This window comes from Lotus japonicus, chromosome 3 (genome assembly GCF_012489685.1).
Source record: "Lotus japonicus ecotype B-129 chromosome 3, LjGifu_v1.2".
Taxonomy (NCBI): Eukaryota; Viridiplantae; Streptophyta; class Magnoliopsida; order Fabales; family Fabaceae; genus Lotus; species Lotus japonicus.
Genome location: NC_080043.1, coordinates 56,216,330 through 56,241,167, shown reverse-complemented (window position 1 = coordinate 56,241,167; position 24,838 = coordinate 56,216,330). Strand labels below are relative to the sequence as shown.

General features: G+C 37.1%; 3 protein-coding genes across 8 annotated transcripts; all 3 read left to right on the top strand.

Moving 5' to 3' along the window:
* Positions 1-1,046: 1,046 nt before the first annotated feature.
* LOC130743367 (replication protein A 70 kDa DNA-binding subunit C-like) lies at positions 1,047-6,574 on the top strand. 6 transcript variants are annotated; one of them, XM_057595590.1, is made up of 9 exons: positions 1,057-1,635; positions 2,962-3,229; positions 3,353-3,449; positions 3,533-3,654; positions 3,731-3,948; positions 4,408-4,689; positions 4,770-4,930; positions 5,038-5,142; positions 5,225-6,574. In XM_057595590.1, exons 1-6 carry the CDS (start codon positions 1,597-1,599, stop codon positions 4,495-4,497), a joined length of 834 nt encoding a protein of 277 aa, XP_057451573.1. In that variant the 5' UTR covers positions 1,057-1,596; the 3' UTR covers positions 4,498-4,689; positions 4,770-4,930; positions 5,038-5,142; positions 5,225-6,574. The 6 variants fall into 6 exon arrangements, with proteins under 6 accessions (XP_057451567.1, XP_057451572.1, XP_057451571.1 ...); XM_057595589.1 differs by lacking the exons at positions 4,408-4,689; positions 4,770-4,930; positions 5,038-5,142; positions 5,225-6,574 and adding exons at positions 2,794-2,881; positions 4,044-4,401 and having other exon boundaries at positions 1,049-1,635; XM_057595588.1 differs by lacking the exons at positions 4,408-4,689; positions 4,770-4,930; positions 5,038-5,142; positions 5,225-6,574 and adding exons at positions 2,746-2,881; positions 4,044-4,401 and having other exon boundaries at positions 1,050-1,635.
* LOC130744352 (uncharacterized) lies at positions 6,001-6,615 on the top strand. The gene is made up of 2 exons (XM_057596545.1): positions 6,001-6,290; positions 6,345-6,615. Exons 1-2 carry the CDS (start codon positions 6,001-6,003, stop codon positions 6,613-6,615), a joined length of 561 nt encoding a protein of 186 aa, XP_057452528.1.
* A 12,062-nt stretch (positions 6,616-18,677) lies between these two features.
* On the top strand, positions 18,678-21,623 carry LOC130744351 (protein FAR1-RELATED SEQUENCE 5-like). The gene is made up of 3 exons (XM_057596543.1): positions 18,678-19,942; positions 20,005-20,935; positions 21,037-21,623. The coding sequence occupies exons 1-3, from the start codon at positions 18,678-18,680 to the stop codon at positions 21,064-21,066; spliced, it is 2,226 nt and encodes a 741-aa protein (XP_057452526.1). The 3' UTR covers positions 21,067-21,623.
* Positions 21,624-24,838: the final 3,215 nt, after the last annotated feature.

Here is a 24,838-nt window from a genome sequence, read left to right as displayed (position 1 = left end):
AAATACGCTCTCAAACTTTAGGAAATAGCTGGGATTGGTCCTCACCGGAAAAAACGAACTCCGATGACTAGCCAAATGTATGGCGGCGCTGACGTGGAGCGCCACCTATTTCAATGAGGGACCAAAACCAATTTTTTTTAAAAAATGTTCAATTGCACTTTTGGTCCCTGACGTTTGACCTTTGTGCAATTTGAATCCTCTTTGTTTAAAAGGAGCGATTTTAGTCCACCAGAGATCGATTTGTGACAATTGGGTCCTGTCGTTAGTTTGCCATCCAATTCCAAACAAAATTTGCACGCGTGGCACTCATTAATGACATATTTTACTGAGTGCCGCTATTTGGTACGAGGGAAAGTGGCACGATGATGCACGAAGGTGATTGGATTTCATTAGTTCTTTCTGTTTCTCTCTCCTGCTGCCATTTTTTACACTTCCTTTCTCTTTCTGATTAACTTTGGCAAATCAGTCTGTTTTCCCTTTCTTTATTACATACTTACATCGCTCATTCATGACTATCATTTTCCTCTTCTGCTTTCAATCATCTCAATTGCAAGCCCTAATATTTTCCCATAAATTTAATGGGTATGGAACCAGACAATAGATCATTGTAAAGTAGCGTAGCGACGGAGTTTTCCGGCAATTGTTATCCATCTAAGAGAACTAAATCTGTGCGTTGTTCAATCATGGTAGCCTTGGCGAAGCCACCATGTGCGGCGCAGGCATGGTAGTTGGGGGAGGCGACGCAAGACTTCCCAGGATACGATAGGAAGCCTCCAGATCTGCACGGATCTAAAAAGGCGGTGCAGCGGTGTTTTCCGGCAGTGGTGGCTTGCGGTGTGAAAGTGGAGAGAAATTTTTATTTCTTTGGAGAATGGAGATTTGGAGATGCGATGGTAACTGGTATGCAAGACAGTGCTTCAGTTTTTGGAGTTATTTCTAATTTTGTACTTTTAAAAAGATAAAAATAATGTTATTTTCAAAATAAAAAATTATAAAAAAAAGGCAAAGCACGTAAGTCGTGCACTCTCGTGTGGATGGCCATCGTGCCTCATATCATTTTTCTATTTTACCACTTAGATGTCATGTAGATAAAAAGGAATTAAAACATTTTTTTTCATCCAAAAAAATGTATATGATAAAGGGAAGGCCACGAATTGAATCTTCATCTTCATCCTTATGCAGTTATGCTTATCTACATCTTCATAAACAAAACCCAAAAAATCATAACTAAACCCATAAAATTAAAATCACACCAGAAAACCCAAACCCACAAAATTAAAGTCTTCATCTTCCACCTATTATTAATAACCTCAACAGCAAAAAAAAAAAGGAGGGAGAGAACTCAAATCATAAATCTTCTTCTTCCTCTGCAACTCCAGTTCTTGATCCTCCTCCTCTAGCCCCTTGCAATCGAACCCAGTTGCTCACCCTTTTTCCGTTCAATCAAAATCCAGGTGCAATCAATTTTGGCTTGGCTGTTTGCGGCAGGGATCTGGGTTTGATTACGCTTTATGGGTTACGGCAGAGATTGATTATGGCTTGGCTGATTGCGGGGCTGAGAAAAGGGGTTAAAGGTTACTGGGTGTATATGAAAGGATGAAGGTGCTGCCATATGGTGTTTACGAGGTTTGCAAAGTGAGCTTTCTTTCCTCCTTCCCTTTTCTAATTGTGATATGATTCTGTTTTTGGTTTTATATTAAGGGGTTTCTTTTCATCTTCCTCTCTTCTGTACATGGTTCCGGCTAATTGGTGGTTCATGATGGGCTTGGCTTGGTTGAGGTCGAAGGGAAAGGGGTTCAAAAGGGTTTAATTTTATTTTTTAAATTAATGTATATTATCTATACTTATATTAAAACACTAACATTCCAAGAAATTTTCTGCAATGAGAGCTATCCAACCCTTTTCCATCCAATCCCAAACTTACACATGTCCCCTCATGTATTATTTTATTACGTTTTATTCTCTCTTTCTTCATTCTGAATGGGGCACTTTTCTCTAAAATAATACTATTTTATTCTCTTTCTCTTCAGATGGGTCCCCTCCTCTCTCAAATTATATTATTTTATTCCCTCTCTCCTTCAGTTTAATTTTTTCCTTCATTTGTTTTAATGATTCCCTTTCCCCATGCATTATTTCCCACGCTTCCCTATTCTCTCCAATCATATCTGTTAATTCCCTTTTATATGCTCTTTCAAATTCTTATTAAAATTTCCTTTGTTTTTTTTTGGAACTTGATTCCTTAATTTATCTTTCTCCCTCAATTCTTAAAATTTTCCACCTCTTCCCGTTCTTCATTTGCTTTCACAAAGATTTATTTTTCTTTACTCTTTATGGATTCGGTATTTTCGAAAAATCCTTATTAAAATTTGCGTAACGATGCTATTAATCCCCTTTTTTATGTTCTTTCAAATTCTTATTAATTTTTCTTTGTTTTTTTTGGAACTCGAATCCTTAATTTTTTTTTCTCCATCAATACTTTAAGTGTTATTCCTCTTTCCGTTCTTCATTTGCTTTTTCCAAGATTTTTTTCTTTCCTCTTTATGGATTCGGTATTTTCAAAAAATGTCTTTATTTGTTTTTTTTTTTTGGAACTCGAATTACGTAGGTAATCCAAAGGTTTTGTGCCCTGGTTTTTTTCTATATAAGCCCCTTTGGTTTGAAGTATTGATTCGTTATCCAAATTTGCATCGACTGTTTTGTAGAACTCTAAGATTTTCTGTTTCATCTATCCTATGGCTCTCAAAGTTGATGATCTGTCCAAAATTGATGCTTCTAAAGAAGCTTGGGTTGTAGTTGTGAAGGTCCTTCGATTGTGGTTAACTCCTAGCTACTCAGGTCTAAGCTTCCTTCATCTTTGGAAATGGTTTTGATGGACTCAAAGGTATCTTTTATTTTGTTTTTTAATTTTTATATCGTTGCTTTAAATTTTTTTGATATTTTGTTTTTTGTTATTTTTTCAAGGGCTGTAAAATTCATGCATCTATCAGACGAACATTGGTATATCGATTCCAGAACCAGTTAACTGAGGGGCGTGTTTATCAAATATCTTTCTTTGGTGTTTGCGAGAATGGAGGCGAATTCAGGACAACCTCTCACTCATACAAGATCAATTTCCAAATGCATTCCAGTGTCAGGCTTATGTCTTCAACCTCTATCACCGGAAACCCATTTTCATTCATGTCTTTGTCTGATGTAGTATTCAAAGAACCTGATACCTCATTCCTTATAGGTATTTGATTAATTTGTTTTTTTTTAATTTATTAGTATTTTTTTTAAGTTGTATATTAATTTTTGTTTTATTTTTTCTGTTAATTATGTTGCTCGCCTCTTATTTATTTTCTTTGGCTTCCAGACGTAATTGGTATATTGACTGGGTCTTCTGGAGAGCAACAATTTGAAAAATATGGTAAAATGCAGAAGAGGATAACTCTAGAAATTGAACAGGAAGGGTATGTATAATCTTAAATTAAGCTTATCTCATCCTTTTTTCTTATGTTGATTATTTTAATCTTCTTCTATTTGTTTAATGCAGAGTTCGTGTTGAAGCTGCATTTTTTGGAAAATATGTCGACGAAATCTTTGGACAATTGGCTTCTGGAGACATGACCAATGCGGTTGTTGTAGTCCAATTTGCAAAGATTAAGCCTTTTAAAGGTATTCCTTTGATTTTCAGTTTTTTCAATGTATTTGTTATCTTTATTCTTATTTTGTTTTTCTTTTTGGTTCTCAGGAAAACCAAGCATTCAAAATGTGTATGGTGCAACTCAGATTCTTTTTAACCCTCCTATTGACGAAGCAGCCTCTGTTCGCGAAAGGTTTGTTGAAAATCATGGTCCTGATGCTCAAGTAATTAGTCAACTTCAAGACTCCGGAAAGCTTTTTGTAGCAGAAGATTTCTTGAAGCTTCATGAAGGAAAAACTATTGAGCAAATTAAAGATTTGGTCGAAGTAATGTTTCGTTTTTATAATTTTTATCATCCTATGTATTTATTTGTATTATGTTTCGATATTTAACTTTCTGTTTTTTTATTCTGTTTTTTTAGAAGTGTGTGTGCGTTGTTCTTGCTGTGGTCAAATTCATTCCAGACGACAATACTTGGTATTACCCGGCTTGCAAATGCAATAAGAAGGTTTACCCAGCGGATGATATGTATTTTTGTGAGGCATGTGTTCGTCACGTTGTTACGACCATTCCTAAGTATAAAATTCGTCTTAGGGTTATGGATTCTAAGGATTCCACCACATTTGTTCTTTTTGACCAAGAAGCGTCTAATCTTTTAAATAAACCTTGCGCTAAGTTAGTTGAGAAGTGTCAGAATGTGTGTTGCAATTTATTTTCAACTTTATTGTCGTCTAATTATTCATATTTTAAGGTATTGATGCATGTCTTTGTTTTATAATTTTCAGTCCCCATACGACTCCCAAATGCCGCAGGAGATTTTGAATTTAATAGATAAGTCTTTTCTTGGGATCTTATTTCTGTTTTCATCTATTTAGGATCTTAATGAGGACTTTAACATTGCTGTTAATCCTAATGTCCCTTCTCTGAGCAATGAATCGGCTTTTGACTTAAGTAAGAAAATTCATGAAGGTAATATTGTTTCGGCTCCCGTGCGTGAATTGAAGATGCAATACTCTTCTAATTCAAAAAATAGGCTGGGAATGTCTGATATCGTTTCCAAAGGGAAGGTTAGTATCTTTTTTTTAATAACATTTTGTAAAATTATGTTTTAATTTATTTAATTTTTAAACATGTTTCTATTCTACAGGGTATTATCTCTTCTAACCCTTCTAATGGGCCTTCCTCTGGATCTGAGAAAATGGTTATTCCTCCAGTCAAGTCTAATAAAGATGTTGCTATTGGTGGTGTTGTTAACATTAATTCTGTTACACAAATTGATGGTATTACGCTTCTAAGTCTATTGATCAGGTCTATTGTTCTCCCTTAAACGTTTTTGGAATTAATTTTCCATTTGTAATTTCTGTTAGTTAATCAAAGCCATTTTTAATTTAATATTGTTTTTGAAATATTGTTAGACTAAGGAAGCCAAAGTTAATTACAAGTTGAAGTCAGATGCGGATAAAAATGGCAAGTCTTTTACTAATAAGGCTGGTTCTGCTGATTATAAAAAGAATGAGCAGGTATTTTTTTTCCTTCCTTTGTATCTATTCCCCTTCTGTTTTTATATAAACAAACTTTTAAAATAATTTTTATATGTTGCAGGGTTGTGAGAAGGATGTTTGTGCATAGATGGATTTCTCCAGGCTGTAGCAACTATTGATGGTGGAATTCAGAACGAAGTTCATGATGATAGTAACGTTTCTCCTCCTTTAAAGCGTCCTATCCATGCTGATCCAGAAGCCATTACTACGGATGTTGAGAAGAAGAAGTTCTTAAAGGTTGTCAAGAAAGAGAAGATTTAAATGAGAAGAGGATAGTCTTTTTTATTACAATGGATGTTGGTTTTCATGTATTTTGTTTGCTCTATGAGCCCTCAACAAGTTTGAAAGAACTTTCTTTTAGTTTTCGTGAATTTTCCCTTTTATGTCTCTTTATTATGCTCTATGAGCTTTGATATATTATGTTTTGGATTTGATGTATGGGGATTTGTTCCTTTATTAAGTTAATGTCATTGGTTTTTCCATTTTCTCAACAGTTATCGTGATCTATTGTGTTTTTTTTTTCTTTTTATACATTTTTTTATATAAAACCCAAATAAATCTTATACATAATCGAATTTTTTTGACCCTGGTTTATATTATAATTAATGGACAGGCACTGCTTTGAAGCTCTAGACAGATCTTTGAATGACATCATGAAGACTCAAATCAATTTTTGGGCATGAAATTCCATTTGGGGGAAAAGTAGTTGTCTTAGGTGGAGACTTCAGGCAGATCCTTCCGGTAATTTTGAAAGGAAGTAGATCTGACATTATTTCAGCTACTATTAATTCATCATATCTATGGAAGAACTGCAAAGTAATGAAATTAACTACCAATATGAGATTGCAACACGCAGGTTCCTCTTCTACAGCTAGGGAAATCAAAGAATTTGCATATTGGCTACTTCAAGTAGGTGATGGAACAGTTAAGACTGTCGATGAAGATGATTCTATCATTGAAATTCCGTCAGATCTGTTAGTTGGGGAGTCTGACAAGCCTTTACTTGACTTAGTAAATTTTGCATATCCAGATGTTGTTGCTAATCTGGAAAACCATGCATATTTTGAACAAAGAGCACTCCTTGCTCCTTCTCTTGAAAGCGTTGAAGAGGTAAACAACTTCATGATGTCTATGATTCATGGAGAGGAAACATAATATCTGAGTTATGATACTCCGTGTAGATCGGATGATGATTCTGAAATAGATGCGGAATGGTTCACTACAGAGTTCCTAAATGATGTTAAATGCTTTGGACTTCCAAACCATCGAATCGTTTTGAAAGTTGGGGTTCCTATCATGTTGATTCGTAATTTAGATCAGTCTGCTGGACTGTGTAATGGCACTCGATTGATGGTTACAGATTTGACGCCGTATATTATTGTTGCTACAGCACTATCAGGTTCAAAATCCGGAAAACCGGTTTATATTCCGAGGTTGAGCTTGAAGGTGTGAAAAACGGCTAGAAGGGGGGGGTTGAATAGCGTTTTCAATATAAAAACTTTCCCCTTAAGATTTAAAGTAAATATTTTCGGTTTCTCTAAGATAGATGGTGCAGCGGATAAAGATAGAGAGAAGAGAAAAGCACACAAGTATTTTATCCTGGTTCACTTGATAAATCCCTCAAGCTAATCCAGTCCACCCGTTAAGGTGATTTCTTCCTTCTTAGAATGAAGGCAATCCACTAATCAGATAATTGTTACAACTGCACTTGAAACCTACAAGTGACTAACAATACACTGACTTAGCTATCACTAAGATTCACTCTCTTAGTCTTCTCTAGGATCCGATCAACCTTGATCTCCTAAAGGAATCACCACTAAGATTCACTCTCTTAGTCTTCTTAAGGATACTGACCTACCTGGTCCCTTAAGGAAAATCAAACAACTGTTTGAGGTTGGTGTTTACAAAGGTTTGCTTCTAAATAAGCTGAGTGTAAACCAAATAAGAATAGATGAAGAAAGTAGAGGCTTGAATCTTTTCTTGTATTGCAGCTCTTGATTTCTCTCACTTAGCTTTCTTCTTTTCTTCAGCCTTTTATAGTCCAAGGTGCAAAGGATATTTCTGTTGAGAGAATATGACCGTTGGAGGGCATTTCTGGAACTTCCAGAACCTGCTGTGGCTGAACCTTGGTAGGTAGGCTTTTCAGAATAGTACGCTGCTCTTGTACTTCTCGATAGAGACATTTGCCTTTAACCATTGACTTCTGATCAGAGTTATGCTTCGTGTTGGAACTTGTGAAGCTTGGTGATCAGAGTCAGAGGGATGCTTGGATCCTCTGACCTTCGTTACTTCTGCTTCTGAACCTTCAGAGCTTCTGAACCTTCAGAGCCTCTGGTCTTCAGATCTTCTGATCCTCAGATCTTCTGATCCTCTGATCTTCTGATCCTCTGATCCTCTGATCTTCAGATCCTCTGATCTTCAGATCCTCTGATCTTCAGATCCTCTGATCTTCTGATCCTTCTGACGAATATATCTTCTGGTGTCAGAATCAGAACCTGTTTGTCAAAACACTCAAGACAAACATTAGAGTATCATAGTTGTTCATCCACAAATAAATACTTGTTATCATCAAAACATAGAGTTGTACCACATGACCAAATCTTGATCTTACAATCTCCCCCTTTTTGATGATGACAAAACCATGTATTTTGATGAGCAACTCTAAACAAATAAACTGAATACACTCAGAGTATAAGGTATCAGAGTTAAAACTTATCCTGATGTGTATAGTTTATCTTGCTCCTTCTGAATCCAAGACTCGTGCTTGATTCTGAGCTAAGCTCCCCCTGAATCTAATACTTAATATCAACGTTAGTAATATATAGATTCTGAGCTAAATAATATAGGAGTTGTCAAGATACTATAAGTTCTCCCCCTTTTTGTCATAAGCAAAAAGAATGAAGGTGGAAAAAAAATAGTAAGAGCATAAGACGAAATACTCCCCCTCAGAAGGAATACCAAGGGATACTTGGCTGCTGATTAGTATATCTTCTTATGAGAGCAGAAGTGTCAAAGTCCAGAGGTTCTGGTGACATCTCCATTCTGGAAAAAATTCCATCTTCAGATGCTTCAGAATGACAAGCTATGAAACTACTCTTCTTCTGATGACGCAAGTCAGAAGTTGTAGTAGCATCTTCTGATGTTGTTGCTTCTGGTTTGACAAGTTCTGAGTCTTTGTTTCTTTCTGAAACGGTCATGCTCATCTCTACAAGCTTTTTCAGCTAGCTTTGACTTGACCAAAACTTACTCTACTGATGCCTCCAAGATTAACTTCACCTTCAGGTTCAAGTTTTGGATCTTGGGACATATGCCTTTCTCCCGTCATGTGTTGCCTGCATCCACTGTCCAGGTTCCATGGTTGGAGTTTCGATGGACCTATTGAAGATATCTGCAACATATATAATCTTATCCCTAGGTACCCACTTTCTGGGTCCTTTCTTGTTAGTTAGCCCAGAAGTTCTGACAACTTTGGGTCTTTCAACAGGATAATATACAGGAATTTTTGCATGATATTTAGACATGGAGAAAGATCCCTTTATAAGAGGAGGTTTAGCAGCTTCAGCAGGTACAGGGTCAGGCAATATGGTACCAGAGGGAACAAAGCATTCATACAAAGATTTAGCTTTAGGCACAGAGGGCTCATTTCTAATTGGTTTAGAATACCCAATGCCACGCATTCCATTTCTGCTCACGCCATAGATCAATGAAGCCATCAAGCTTCTATCTACGCTTTTAGCCAGGAATCTTTGAAAAGATTTTTCATACTTAGATTCATGCTTACTATCAGAGGCATCGCAGGCAATAACTTCTTCTAACTTAGCAATTTGATTCTTAAGCACAGAGTTAGAATTGATCAAAGCATGATTATCATTTTTCAAATCAGAAATAATTTTCTCATGTTCAACAGAAGTTTCAGAGGCAGCAGAGAAATTCTTTTTCAACCTTTTATGCTTAGTCAAGAGAGAGTTATATTTATCCATAATTTCAGACAAAGCATCTTTAAGTTCAGAAGTTGAGAAAGAATCAAATACCTCATTTTCATCGTCAGAGTCTGGATCTCCTTCTGATTCTGAGTCAGAGTCAACACCCTAGGCACAGAGGGCTCATTTCTAATTGGTTTAGAATACCCAATGCCACGCATTCCATTTCTGCTCACGCCATAGATCAATGAAGCCATCAAGCTTCTATCTACGCTTTTAGCCAGGAATCTTTGAAAAGATTTTTCATACTTAGATTCATGCTTACTATCAGAGGCATCGCAGGCAATAACTTCTTCTAACTTAGCAATTTGATTCTTAAGCACAGAGTTAGAATTGATCAAAGCATGACGCTGCTCTTGTACTTCTCGATAGAGACATTTGCCTTTAACCATTGACTTCTGATCAGAGTTATGCTTCGTGTTGGAACTTGTGAAGCTTGGTGATCAGAGTCAGAGGGATGCTTGGATCCTCTGACCTTCGTTACTTCTGCTTCTGAACCTTCAGAGCTTCTGAACCTTCAGAGCCTCTGGTCTTCAGATCTTCTGATCCTCAGATCTTCTGATCCTCTGATCTTCTGATCCTCTGATCCTCTGATCTTCAGATCCTCTGATCTTCAGATCCTCTGATCTTCAGATCCTCTGATCTTCTGATCCTTCTGACGAATATATCTTCTGGTGTCAGAATCAGAACCTGTTTGTCAAAACACTCAAGACAAACATTAGAGTATCATAGTTGTTCATCCACAAATAAATACTTGTTATCATCAAAACATAGAGTTGTACCACATGACCAAATCTTGATCTTACAATCTCCCCCTTTTTGATGATGACAAAACCATGTATTTTGATGAGCAACTCTAAACAAATAAACTGAATACACTCAGAGTATAAGGTATCAGAGTTAAAACTTATCCTGATGTGTATAGTTTATCTTGCTCCTTCTGAATCCAAGACTCGTGCTTGATTCTGAGCTAAGCTCCCCCTGAATCTAATACTTAATATCAACGTTAGTAATATATAGATTCTGAGCTAAATAATATAGGAGTTGTCAAGATACTATAAGTTCTCCCCCTTTTTGTCATAAGCAAAAAGAATGAAGGTGGAAAAAAAAATAGTAAGAGCATAAGACGAAATACTCCCCCTCAGAAGGAATACCAAGGGATACTTGGCTGCTGATTAGTATATCTTCTTATGAGAGCAGAAGTGTCAAAGTCCAGAGGTTCTGGTGACATCTCCATTCTGGAAAAAATTCCATCTTCAGATGCTTCAGAATGACAAGCTATGAAACTACTCTTCTTCTGATGACGCAAGTCAGAAGTTGTAGTAGCATCTTCTGATGTTGTTGCTTCTGGTTTGACAAGTTCTGAGTCTTTGTTTCTTTCTGAAACGGTCATGCTCATCTCTACAAGCTTTTTCAGCTAGCTTTGACTTGACCAAAACTTACTCTACTGATGCCTCCAAGATTAACTTCACCTTCAGGTTCAAGTTTTGGATCTTGGGACATATGCCTTTCTCCCGTCATGTGTTGCCTGCATCCACTGTCCAGGTTCCATGGTTGGAGTTTCGATGGACCTATTGAAGATATCTGCAACATATATAATCTTATCCCTAGGTACCCACTTTCTGGGTCCTTTCTTGTTAGTTAGCCCAGAAGTTCTGACAACTTTGGGTCTTTCAACAGGATAATATACAGGAATTTTTGCATGATATTTAGACATGGAGAAAGATCCCTTTATAAGAGGAGGTTTAGCAGCTTCAGCAGGTACAGGGTCAGGCAATATGGTACCAGAGGGAACAAAGCATTCATACAAAGATTTAGCTTTAGGCACAGAGGGCTCATTTCTAATTGGTTTAGAATACCCAATGCCACGCATTCCATTTCTGCTCACGCCATAGATCAATGAAGCCATCAAGCTTCTATCTACGCTTTTAGCCAGGAATCTTTGAAAAGATTTTTCATACTTAGATTCATGCTTACTATCAGAGGCATCGCAGGCAATAACTTCTTCTAACTTAGCAATTTGATTCTTAAGCACAGAGTTAGAATTGATCAAAGCATGATTATCATTTTTCAAATCAGAAATAATTTTCTCATGTTCAACAGAAGTTTCAGAGGCAGCAGAGAAATTCTTTTTCAACCTTTTATGCTTAGTCAAGAGAGAGTTATATTTATCCATAATTTCAGACAAAGCATCTTTAAGTTCAGAAGTTGAGAAAGAATCAAATACCTCATTTTCATCGTCAGAGTCTGGATCTCCTTCTGATTCTGAGTCAGAGTCAACACCCTAGGCACAGAGGGCTCATTTCTAATTGGTTTAGAATACCCAATGCCACGCATTCCATTTCTGCTCACGCCATAGATCAATGAAGCCATCAAGCTTCTATCTACGCTTTTAGCCAGGAATCTTTGAAAAGATTTTTCATACTTAGATTCATGCTTACTATCAGAGGCATCGCAGGCAATAACTTCTTCTAACTTAGCAATTTGATTCTTAAGCACAGAGTTAGAATTGATCAAAGCATGACGCTGCTCTTGTACTTCTCGATAGAGACATTTGCCTTTAACCATTGACTTCTGATCAGAGTTATGCTTCGTGTTGGAACTTGTGAAGCTTGGTGATCAGAGTCAGAGGGATGCTTGGATCCTCTGACCTTCGTTACTTCTGCTTCTGAACCTTCAGAGCTTCTGAACCTTCAGAGCCTCTGGTCTTCAGATCTTCTGATCCTCAGATCTTCTGATCCTCTGATCTTCTGATCCTCTGATCCTCTGATCTTCAGATCCTCTGATCTTCAGATCCTCTGATCTTCAGATCCTCTGATCTTCTGATCCTTCTGACGAATATATCTTCTGGTGTCAGAATCAGAACCTGTTTGTCAAAACACTCAAGACAAACATTAGAGTATCATAGTTGTTCATCCACAAATAAATACTTGTTATCATCAAAACATAGAGTTGTACCACATGACCAAATCTTGATCTTACAATCTCCCCCTTTTTGATGATGACAAAACCATGTATTTTGATGAGCAACTCTAAACAAATAAACTGAATACACTCAGAGTATAAGGTATCAGAGTTAAAACTTATCCTGATGTGTATAGTTTATCTTGCTCCTTCTGAATCCAAGACTCGTGCTTGATTCTGAGCTAAGCTCCCCCTGAATCTAATACTTAATATCAACGTTAGTAATATATAGATTCTGAGCTAAATAATATAGGAGTTGTCAAGATACTATAAGTTCTCCCCCTTTTTGTCATAAGCAAAAAGAATGAAGGTGGAAAAAAAAATAGTAAGAGCATAAGACGAAATACTCCCCCTCAGAAGGAATACCAAGGGATACTTGGCTGCTGATTAGTATATCTTCTTATGAGAGCAGAAGTGTCAAAGTCCAGAGGTTCTGGTGACATCTCCATTCTGGAAAAAATTCCATCTTCAGATGCTTCAGAATGACAAGCTATGAAACTACTCTTCTTCTGATGACGCAAGTCAGAAGTTGTAGTAGCATCTTCTGATGTTGTTGCTTCTGGTTTGACAAGTTCTGAGTCTTTGTTTCTTTCTGAAACGGTCATGCTCATCTCTACAAGCTTTTTCAGCTAGCTTTGACTTGACCAAAACTTACTCTACTGATGCCTCCAAGATTAACTTCACCTTCAGGTTCAAGTTTTGGATCTTGGGACATATGCCTTTCTCCCGTCATGTGTTGCCTGCATCCACTGTCCAGGTTCCATGGTTGGAGTTTCGATGGACCTATTGAAGATATCTGCAACATATATAATCTTATCCCTAGGTACCCACTTTCTGGGTCCTTTCTTGTTAGTTAGCCCAGAAGTTCTGACAACTTTGGGTCTTTCAACAGGATAATATACAGGAATTTTTGCATGATATTTAGACATGGAGAAAGATCCCTTTATAAGAGGAGGTTTAGCAGCTTCAGCAGGTACAGGGTCAGGCAATATGGTACCAGAGGGAACAAAGCATTCATACAAAGATTTAGCTTTAGGCACAGAGGGCTCATTTCTAATTGGTTTAGAATACCCAATGCCACGCATTCCATTTCTGCTCACGCCATAGATCAATGAAGCCATCAAGCTTCTATCTACGCTTTTAGCCAGGAATCTTTGAAAAGATTTTTCATACTTAGATTCATGCTTACTATCAGAGGCATCGCAGGCAATAACTTCTTCTAACTTAGCAATTTGATTCTTAAGCACAGAGTTAGAATTGATCAAAGCATGATTATCATTTTTCAAATCAGAAATAATTTTCTCATGTTCAACAGAAGTTTCAGAGGCAGCAGAGAAATTCTTTTTCAACCTTTTATGCTTAGTCAAGAGAGAGTTATATTTATCCATAATTTCAGACAAAGCATCTTTAAGTTCAGAAGTTGAGAAAGAATCAAATACCTCATTTTCATCGTCAGAGTCTGGATCTCCTTCTGATTCTGAGTCAGAGTCAACAGCTTCCTTTGACTCTGCTCCTTTGTCTTTGACAATAGCCATGAGTCCTTGGACTTCACCATCAGAGTCAACATCCTCTGATTCTGATTCATCAAAAGTCACCATCAGACTTTTCTTTGGTTTGAAATGCTTCTTTGACTTTTCGTCCTTTGATGAACCTTTGTATTTGCTCTGCCTGTGCTTCCAGATGCAGTTGAACTTTCTGGATATCAGAGTCAGCTCATCTTCATCAGAATCTTCTGATGCTTCTTCAGATTCTTCTGCTCCAGCTTGGAGAGCTTTTGACTTCTCAGATTTAGCCTTCTCAGAGCGCTTCAGCTCATGGCATTTCAGTATGCTGATGAGTTCTTCTAAACTCATATGCTCAACATCTCTTGTAAGCTCTATTGAAGTCACTAAAGGCATCCAGCTTTCAGGAAGACTTCTGATGACCCTTATGACATGATCTTTTGTAGTGTAGCTTTTGTTGAGAGGTCTTATTCCAGCTACGAGCAACTGAAATCTGGAAAGCATATCCTCAATGGATTCGTTAGGTTCCATTTGGAAGGATTCATACTGCTTGATCAGAGACAACGCCTTTGTCTCTTTCACCTTTTTGTTTCCTTCATGTGTCATCTTTAAGGAATCAAGGATACACTTAGCGGAATCACGATCAGTAATTTTCACATATTCTTCATATGAAATGGCACTTTGCAGAATAGCTCTTGATCTGTGATGATCTCTGAACTCCTTCTTTTGATCTTCACTCATCTTCTTCCTTGGGATCTTTACACCATGTTCATCGACAGGAGGGGTGTAGCCATCAACAACAAAATCCCAGAGATCAGGATCAAAGCCAAGAAAGAAGCTTTTGATTCTATCTTTCCAAAAATCAAATCTCTGACCATCAAAGATAGGTGGTCTTGCACTGTATTGATATTTGCTTGTAGTAGTGGTGGAATCCATGAGTTTTTCACACTGGCCCGGATCTACTGAACACTGTTAAGTGTGGTAATCAGAACCAGGCTCTGATACCAATTGAAGGTGTGAAAAACGGCTAGAAGGGGGGGGTTGAATAGCGTTTTCAATATAAAAACTTTCCCCTTAAGATTTAAAGTAAATATTTTCGGTTTCTCTAAGATAGATGGTGCAGCGGATAAAGATAGAGAGAAGAGAAAAGCACACAAGTATTTTATCCTGGTTCACTTGATAAATCCCTCAAGCTAATCCAGTCCACCCGTTAAGGTGATTTCTTCCTTCTTAGAATGAAGGCAATCCACTAATCAGATAATTGTTACAACTGCACTTGAAACCTACAAGTGACTAACAATACACTGACTTAGCTATCACTAAGATTCACTCTCTTAGTCTTCTCTAGGATCCGATCAACCTTGATCTCCTAAAGGAATCACCACTAAGATTCACTCTCTTAGTCTTCTTAAGGATACTGACCTACCTGGTCCCTTAAGGAAAATCAAACAACTGTTTGAGGTTGGTGTTTACAAAGGTTTGCTTCTAAATAAGCTGAGTGTAAACCAAATAAGAATAGATGAAGAAAGTAGAGGCTTGAATCTTTTCTTGTATTGCAGCTCTTGATTTCTCTCACTTAGCTTTCTTCTTTTCTTCAGCCTTTTATAGTCCAAGGTGCAAAGGATATTTCTGTTGAGAGAATATGACCGTTGGAGGGCATTTCTGGAACTTCCAGAACCTGCTGTGGCTGAACCTTGGTAGGTAGGCTTTTCAGAATAGTACGCTGCTCTTGTACTTCTCGATAGAGACATTTGCCTTTAACCATTGACTTCTGATCAGAGTTATGCTTCGTGTTGGAACTTGTGAAGCTTGGTGATCAGAGTCAGAGGGATGCTTGGATCCTCTGACCTTCGTTACTTCTGCTTCTGAACCTTCAGAGCTTCTGAACCTTCAGAGCCTCTGGTCTTCAGATCTTCTGATCCTCAGATCTTCTGATCCTCTGATCTTCTGATCCTCTGATCCTCTGATCTTCAGATCCTCTGATCTTCAGATCCTCTGATCTTCAGATCCTCTGATCTTCTGATCCTTCTGACGAATATATCTTCTGGTGTCAGAATCAGAACCTGTTTGTCAAAACACTCAAGACAAACATTAGAGTATCATAGTTGTTCATCCACAAATAAATACTTGTTATCATCAAAACATAGAGTTGTACCACATGACCAAATCTTGATCTTACAATAAACGCTATTCAACACCCTCCTTCTAGCGCTCTGATACCAATTGAAGGTGTGAAAAACGGCTAGAAGGGGGGGTTGAATAGCGTTTTCAATATAAAAACTTTCCCCTTAAGATTTAAAGTAAATATTTTCGGTTTCTCTAAGATAGATGGTGCAGCGGATAAAGATAGAGAGAAGAGAAAAGCACACAAGTATTTTATCCTGGTTCACTTGATAAATCCCTCAAGCTAATCCAGTCCACCCGTTAAGGTGATTTCTTCCTTCTTAGAATGAAGGCAATCCACTAATCAGATAATTGTTACAACTGCACTTGAAACCTACAAGTGACTAACAATACACTGACTTAGCTATCACTAAGATTCACTCTCTTAGTCTTCTCTAGGATCCGATCAACCTTGATCTCCTAAAGGAATCACCACTAAGATTCACTCTCTTAGTCTTCTTAAGGATACTGACCTACCTGGTCCCTTAAGGAAAATCAAACAACTGTTTGAGGTTGGTGTTTACAAAGGTTTGCTTCTAAATAAGCTGAGTGTAAACCAAATAAGAATAGATGAAGAAAGTAGAGGCTTGAATCTTTTCTTGTATTGCAGCTCTTGATTTCTCTCACTTAGCTTTCTTCTTTTCTTCAGCCTTTTATAGTCCAAGGTGCAAAGGATATTTCTGTTGAGAGAATATGACCGTTGGAGGGCATTTCTGGAACTTCCAGAACCTGCTGTGGCTGAACCTTGGTAGGTAGGCTTTTCAGAATAGTACGCTGCTCTTGTACTTCTCGATAGAGACATTTGCCTTTAACCATTGACTTCTGATCAGAGTTATGCTTCGTGTTGGAACTTGTGAAGCTTGGTGATCAGAGTCAGAGGGATGCTTGGATCCTCTGACCTTCGTTACTTCTGCTTCTGAACCTTCAGAGCTTCTGAACCTTCAGAGCCTCTGGTCTTCAGATCTTCTGATCCTCAGATCTTCTGATCCTCTGATCTTCTGATCCTCTGATCCTCTGATCTTCAGATCCTCTGATCTTCAGATCCTCTGATCTTCTGATCCTTCTGACGAATATATCTTCTGGTGTCAGAATCAGAACCTGTTTGTCAAAACACTCAAGACAAACATTAGAGTATCATAGTTGTTCATCCACAAATAAATACTTGTTATCATCAAAACATAGAGTTGTACCACATGACCAAATCTTGATCTTACAGAGCTTAACTCCTTCGAACTCTGGACTTCCATTCAAGTTCTCTAGAAGGCAGTTCCCAATAACTGTTTGTTTTGCTATGACTATAAATAAAAGTCAAGGCCAATCTTTATCGCATGTTGGATTATATCTTCCAATGCCTGTATTCACGCACGATCAGTTGTATGTCGCCCTATCAAGAGTAAAATCTAGAAAATGATTGAAGATCCTAATTGTGGATGACAAAGGAGTTGTCTCTAATTGCACTCGGATTGTCGTGTACGAAGAAGTATTTCAGAACATCTAATTGGTTAGTTTTTTTCAATTTAGAGTTAATTAATCTTCATATTTTACCCATCATAGTTTAAGATTTTTAAATAATCATTTTCTACTTTTTTTGCAGGTACAATCAGATTTTAATTGATTTATGGAGATCAAGCTTCAATATTAAAACTGTTTTATTCCTTTCTTATTGCTGATTTTTTTCAGTGTATTTATGTTACTTTGTGGAATTCGTTTGAAATATTGGGTAAATTAAATGTATCATCTTGGCCAAATTGTTTTAAGGCTTAAAAGCATTTTTGGTCCCCTAAGAATGAGCTTTGTGCAAAATGAGTCCCTAACCTTTAAAAATAGCATTCTTGATCCCAAATGTTATACTCCGTTAATAGTTTTGGTCCCTCCTCACTTTTCCATCCAAAAATAAACGTTTTCTGGATTTTTCAGAAAATTCATCAACTTCTTCATCTTCTTCCTACATCCTTCCATCATCTTCATCACATTCATAAAAAAAAATTCCAGAAAAATCAATTTCTTCAAAACCAAAAAATCCACAACCTTCTATTTTTTTACTTATCTTAATTAATAATTTATTGTTGTATCTTTTCTATTTATTCAACAAAGTGTCTTCCAAAAAGGAATATCCATAAAAGTTCCAGTGCCATTTTTTTGTAGGCAAATTCTGTGATGCCTCCCTATTTTTAAGGGTGTGGTGCCTCCAACCCTTTTAGCAAATAATATGATGCCATGTGTATTAGTATTTTCAAATTTTCTTTTTCTGTTCAAATTTGAATTGTTTTTTAGAAAATCAAAAATGTTTTATATTTTATTTTTAGAGGGGCCTTTTAGCAATTGTTTGAAAGTTGTATATTATCTTTTAACCATCATTGAGAATTTTTACCAAGCTTATTCGTATTCTGAGTTCAACCCATTTTCTTCTTTTTCTTCCTTGAACCCTAATAGTATCAGCTTCTTCACCTTCCAGCTTCTTCACCTTCCAGCTTCTTCATCGTTCGTTTTTCGCAGACGAGGACCATTGTCGTCATCAGCTTCTTCATTGTCGTTCGAGCTTCTTCACGTTCCAGCTTCTTCATCAAATAGCACGGTCCGTTTCTGAATCTGGGTTTAGTGTGTTTTGGTTCTAAAATCGCATTTTCCTAATCTATTATTCGTTGTTGTTGTTTGATTTCAAATTAAGGGGTTCTTATATTTGTGGGTTTTGAATCTGGGTTTATGGTTTAAATCGCATTTTGGGTATTGTGCTTTTGGGTTTAGGCTTTTGAATCGGTGGGTTTAGGGTTTAAAAAATCTGAATGAAATTTTTTTTGTTTAAGGTTTACCAAATTGATTTCGTTGTTTTCGAAAATCAGGTTTTGTTTACTTAAAATCTTTGTGTTGTACTTATTTATTGGTTTCGTTGCATAGGTTTGCTGCCATGGCAGATGTGAATGAATATTTCTCTATTGACTTGTCTAATGATGGAGGTATGAGTGAGGATGATGATTCTGTGGCAGTGGCTGATGATGGCAATGGCAATAATGAGAATTCTAATCCAGATCGTTGCAAATTAATCCCTGACTTGACAGCTGATGAGATAAGGGAGCTGGTGTTTTGTTCTGAGAAGGATGCTGTTGAATTTTACCAACACTATGCCCATTTCAAAGGTTTTGGTGCAAGGAAAGATGATGTCCGTCGTGATCGAAAGGGTAATATTATTAGTCGTCAACTGGTGTGTAATAGGGAAGGTGAGAGACATGAGAAGCATTTGAATAAGGTTAGCCGAGTCAAAGAAGCAAAGCCTATTACCAGAGTGGCTTGCCCAGCAAAGTTCCGTGTCCGTTTTCATGCAGACTCAAGCAAGTGGAAGGTTGTGCTATTTGAACCAGAACACAATCATGGGTTGACACCTGCATCCCACGTTCATTTGATGCCCTCATTCAGGGGATTGACTGATGGTGACAAGGCTCAAGTAGACAGTCTAAAGCTGTATGGGGTGAGAAGTTGCAACATAATGGGGCTTTTGATGGGTCAGAAAGGTGGGCATGAATCGGTGGGTTTTCTGAAAAAGGACTTATATAATCATGTTGATAAGAAGAAAAGGATAAGTTTAGGTGCTGGAGATGCAGCCAGTGCATTGAGTTATTTGCAGCGTAAGGGGGAGAAGGATCCCATGTTTTTTTTCAAATTCACAAGATCAGGTGAAGAAAATCTTGAAAACTTGTTTTGGTGCGATGGAACAAGTCGCCTTGATTACCAAGCGTTTGGAGATGTCATTGTTTTTGACAGCACCTACAAGAAGAACAAGTACAACAAACCGGTTGTTATCTTTTCTGGCTACAATCATCACAAGGAGACTACAATTTTTGCATGTGCCTTGGTTTGTGATGAGACCATTGAGACTTACAAATGGGTCCTGAAAGCCTTGGATGAAGCTATGTTTGGAAAGCAACCCAAAGCTGTTGTGACTGATGGAGACAAATCTATGCGTGAAGCAGTGAAGGTTGTGTTTCCTAATGCTACTCATAGGCTTTGTGGATGGCATATTCAGCAAAACTGTCTTGAGAAAATTAAGATTCCAGATTTCTTGAATGAATTTAAGACTTTGATTTATGGGAATTTCACTCCAGAACGTTTTGAAACTAAATGGCTGCAAGTGATTGAAAAGTATGGTATTGGTGAGGAAAAATGGATTAAACAGACGTATGAAACTAGGCAGATGTGGGCAACTGCGTTTTGCGAGAGAAATTTTTTGCCGGTATCAGGACTACCTCTCTATGTGAAGGCATTAACTCATTTATTAAGAGGTATGTGCAGTGCAAAAATAGCATCCTTGATTTCATTTATAACTTTGAGAGAGCTGTGGAGGAGTATAGGCATAATGAGTTAGCCTCTGATTTCAAGTCAAGTTATGGTGAGCCTGTCTTGATTACTGCTTTGAGTCACATTGAACAAGGGGCAGCAAAGTTGTTGACATTGAATATGTTTAGGGAAGTGAGACATATGATTCAACGAGCACTTAACCTTAATCTTGTTGAACGATCAGAGATTGGTACCACAGTGATGATAAAGTTTAGCATTTGTCGTCATCCAAATACTCAGTTCTTGGTCATTTATGACAAGAATCAGAACATGTTTAATTGTGATTGTGGGTTTTCTGAATATGTTGGCATACCTTGTTCTCACATTATATGTGCAATGAGAACTGAGAACATGAATGAATTCCCTGCTAGTCTTGTTTCTAAAAGGTGGCTGAAGACTGCAAAGGCTGATTCATTACAATCTATCCCTGCTATGGAGGTTGATACTGATAGAATGAAAATGCTGCGTAGAGGTGCAATTTCTGCTGCATGCAACTTTCTGAGTGAATATGGTGCTGATGACTCTTCTGATTTCTCAAATGTTATCGAGGACATATACAAGCTTGTCATGAAATTTCAGAAACGTCGCCATCCCAATTCTGCTGCAACCAATTTATTTGTCATTGGTGACCCAGCTGTTGTCAAAACAAAGGGCGCTCCACGGAAGAAGTATAAGAAGACGAAAAGGCTATGCTCTAATTGCAGAAAGGGTGGCCACACAATCAGGACATGTCCTACATTATTTGAGGGTAATGAAGTTGGAGAAAGTTTTGCAGATGCTGAAGAAGATGAAGATTCATCTGTTGAAATTGATGGTGATAACACTGCTGATACTGTAAGTTGTTTGTATAATTTTTCTATTGGATTATTTTGCAGCCAATTACCATGTGTATGACATTAATATTTTAAATTGTATACAGCCCGTGCCAACATTAGGAGGAGATAATGGAGGGCCCAGTTCAATGAGTACAGTCAAAGCCAAAAGAAAGGCATGTTATATGTCATATTTACTATGTTGTATAAATTTGAGTGGCATGTTCTGTTGTAAAATTGTTGTTTATGGTTTATATTTGGCTGTGAATTTTAGGTGGGAGATAGAAGAACCCAAAAGGATGTTAAACGCAACACTGGAAGTTCCCAAGCTATGGTGTCACCAACTATTGAGCAACCTCAAGCTGATATTGAAGCCCCTCCAATGAGTTTCCCAAGTGGGTTCAATTTGTTTCCCCAATTCCCTGCGAGCCAGATTTTACAATCTTTCCATCCTTTTGCTTCATACCAGCAATCGCCTTATGGCACTCAGTAGAAGACTGAATATTGGATGTGGCTCTGAATTTTGCTTGGAATTGCTATTGCATTGTGTTGCTTAAACCATTAATGGACCTGTTTTTTTTCATGTAATTTTTGCTGGGAACTAATATGGCTATGTTATTGAAGTCCTCGCTGATTTTGAAGTATTTTTTGTTTATGAAGTCTTGAAGTTATTATGATTGAATGTTGGACCAATGAATTTTATTGCTGAATTATTAATTCATAGTTTTTGAGTTCTTTCATCCAAATGCTTAGTTTAGAATATTTCAGGTACCATCTTTGTGCCATATTTATGCAATCCAGTACTTGTATAAAAAGAGACCAATGTTATAATCTGTACAAAATGGGTAAAAAAAAGAAGAACATGAGATTTGAACCAGGGACATGTAGAACCAACAGGAGGATATTTACCACTGGGATATCACTCATTATTACTAACAAACAGTTAAATAATATATTTAATACGGATAAGCAAATAAAAAAATAATTAAAAACTGATTATAGGAGTATTCGAACCTAGGACATGTGGGAAATATAGGATGCTACTAACCACTAAGCTAGAAGTAACTATTGAAATGAAACTGTAAACATAAATATTTAATTGAGTTAATGCGAGTATTTAATTGAGTTAAGATTAATAAACTTAAACTTAAGGTCGTGCGAAGCTTCATATTAATAAACTTAGACTCTTATTGCTCCGCCGCTCTCCATATTAGGTCAAACTTAAAGCTTAAGTAAGACCGAAGCTTCATATTAGGCCTTTATCCTTCTTAAGCTCTGCCGAGACTCTTGTTGCTCCGCCGCTCTCCATATTAGGTCAAACTTAAAGCTTAAGTAAGACCGAAGCTTCATATTAGGCCTTTATCCTTCTTAAGCTCTGCCGAGACTCTTGTTGCTCCGCCGCTCTCCATATTAGGCCATTAAATATTATTTATATAGTATTTATTAATAAATAATGTTAATAAATAATTTTTATACCTATTTATAAATATTATTTCTAAAATAAGTTAAATATAAAAAATTAAAAAACATTTAACTTCCAAACCATGGTGCCATAAAGCTTCGAAAATGGAAGGTGAGGAGATGGTGAAGTTAAGCACTTTCGGTGGCTCCAAAATTGGAATATGGAGAGGCCGCATGCTTGATAGGGTTATGAGAGGGGGAGTAATGAGGAAAATTGATTGCAGCTTTGTTGTTTGATCTTCCAGCCTCAAAACTCGTGAAGGGGTTTAGGGTTTCAATCAATTCCCCCTAGTACTATAAAATTGCTTCAATTATGAATGAGATTCAGAGTCTAACAAGGAGTGGAAGATTTACGGTCCAAAATCATCTGATTGATGTCTACCATGAAAACGAAAGGAGCCCCAGTTGTTCGACGAAGCCACCGGAAGCGAAATCGTCGAGAAGTGGATTGCATCTCCGTCAATTCGCCGGACTTGGATTTCACCGTCCCAAATCAGAACACTAACCCTTCTTTGGTACTCATATCTTCGAGGTAATCAGTGTTACTCATCTAAAACTCTGTTTCTGTTCTGTCGTGTTTATGTATTAGGTTTCGTAGGTTTTTGACATTCATATCTTATTTGCAGTAATCAAGATTCTGGGCTGCAGCTGAACATGAATCTTCCATATTATGGTGATCAACAAGAAGATGACAAGAAAAAAAAGGTATGTTTTGAAGTAAAATGAATTACTTTTCACTTAAATAGCTTAAATTGCTTCAGTTGAATTTTCCGTATCTTATTCCCTTGCTTACCATAGTAGTATGCCAAATTAAACTTCATATAATGGATTCAAATTAGGAAACCTTGAATCCCTGCTTAAATTACAGCTGTGAAACCTATAGCCAAGGTTTAAATTTTTTTTTTTATATTTTACAATGCAGGGAGTGGTTAATGAAGAGAAATTTAATACGTTGGAGGCAAACATGGAAGCTATTATGGCTAGTATTGGGTGGTTGACACAGACAATGATAAAGTCCAAATGTGTCCAGATTCTTCCCACAGAAGGAACACAGTTAGATCCATCTTCATCAGTTGAACCAATACCTGAAGCGATAGATAAAATCATGCAAAAGTTTGTTGCACCAACGGTTGAACTCCCAACACCTATTGCTGACCTACCAACACCAAATACTGAAATCCAAACTGAAACCGTTGAGATCGCACCAACATCTACAGAAAATCACAGTTCACTTGTTAGGAAGCTTTTCAGCCCACCTGTTACGTCACAGGACACAAATCCAGGAAACCAAATTACCAATGCTGACTTTCAATCCCCCAAAAACCTGAAAATAGTTACCCCTCATTATGTTCCACCGGTAAGTTTTAAAATTTCGACCCATTAATTAAGAACTTTACTTGTTAAATTGACTGTCATACATGTGTATCTTGTAGTTCCTGAACAAGATATTCAAGAATGAGAACACATTCCAACTATCTTATGCTGAGACGGCTGTGGCATCTTATATCTTTAAGAAGGCCAATAAAGATGACATGGCTTGGTAAAATGTCTGAGTTTTTATTTACGTAGTTAAATTATTTTTTGATACTCAGTAGAAGAGCTAATTTAATATGCATGTTATGTTCATGGCAGGAAAGAGGCCTTGGTGAAGCCTGAAATCCCTTTCTCGGATGGAACCCGTGGTGTGCTGCAGTGCCTGAAACCAAAAGGAGAGTTGGTGACGGATTTGCTTAACTTGCTAGCTTGCTTGTTGACCAAGAAGGAGAGGTCTTTTAATCAAAATCCACCCATATGGTTTTTCCCAACAAATGTTTCGGTAATATCATCTGCTCATTCTTAATGGCAAGTTCTGTTTAATAGAAATGAAATATAAAGTTCACTGAAGTTGTTCTTTTCCACTGTAGCAAGCTATTTTGTCATGGACTACAACCCTAATTCTATGAAGATTTTAATTAAGGCAAATTTCATGGGGAAAGTAGACCTTCTTGAAAAGGTAACTCAATAATTGTGTAACATATCATTTCATTCAAAATGTAGCTTGTTTGAGCTTTATCTACATGGTTGCTTTCTGCCAGATATTTATTCCTGTTAACGACGACAATAAGCACTGGTACCTTATAGTCCTGGACTTTAAGAATGAGCAAGTAGTGTATCTCGACAGCTATCCGGAAGAAGGCAGGATGCTTGCCAGAATTAGGCGTACCAAACTACTGGTATAACCTTATAATGAATTTACTTTTTTGATTACATGATTTGTGTTATTAATTTTGTTACTAAGAGAAAACTTGTTGCTCGTAGTGTATTTATTTGGAAGAACTTCTGCAAGACCAGTCATTTTATCTCATCGATGATAGCCCTAAGCCTATTGTGTCTGAATTCAAAATGGTTATCCCAGAAGGGCTTGTGGTTCAAAAGAAAGATTCGTAAGTTACATATAACAATTTAATTCTTTTATACTTTTGAA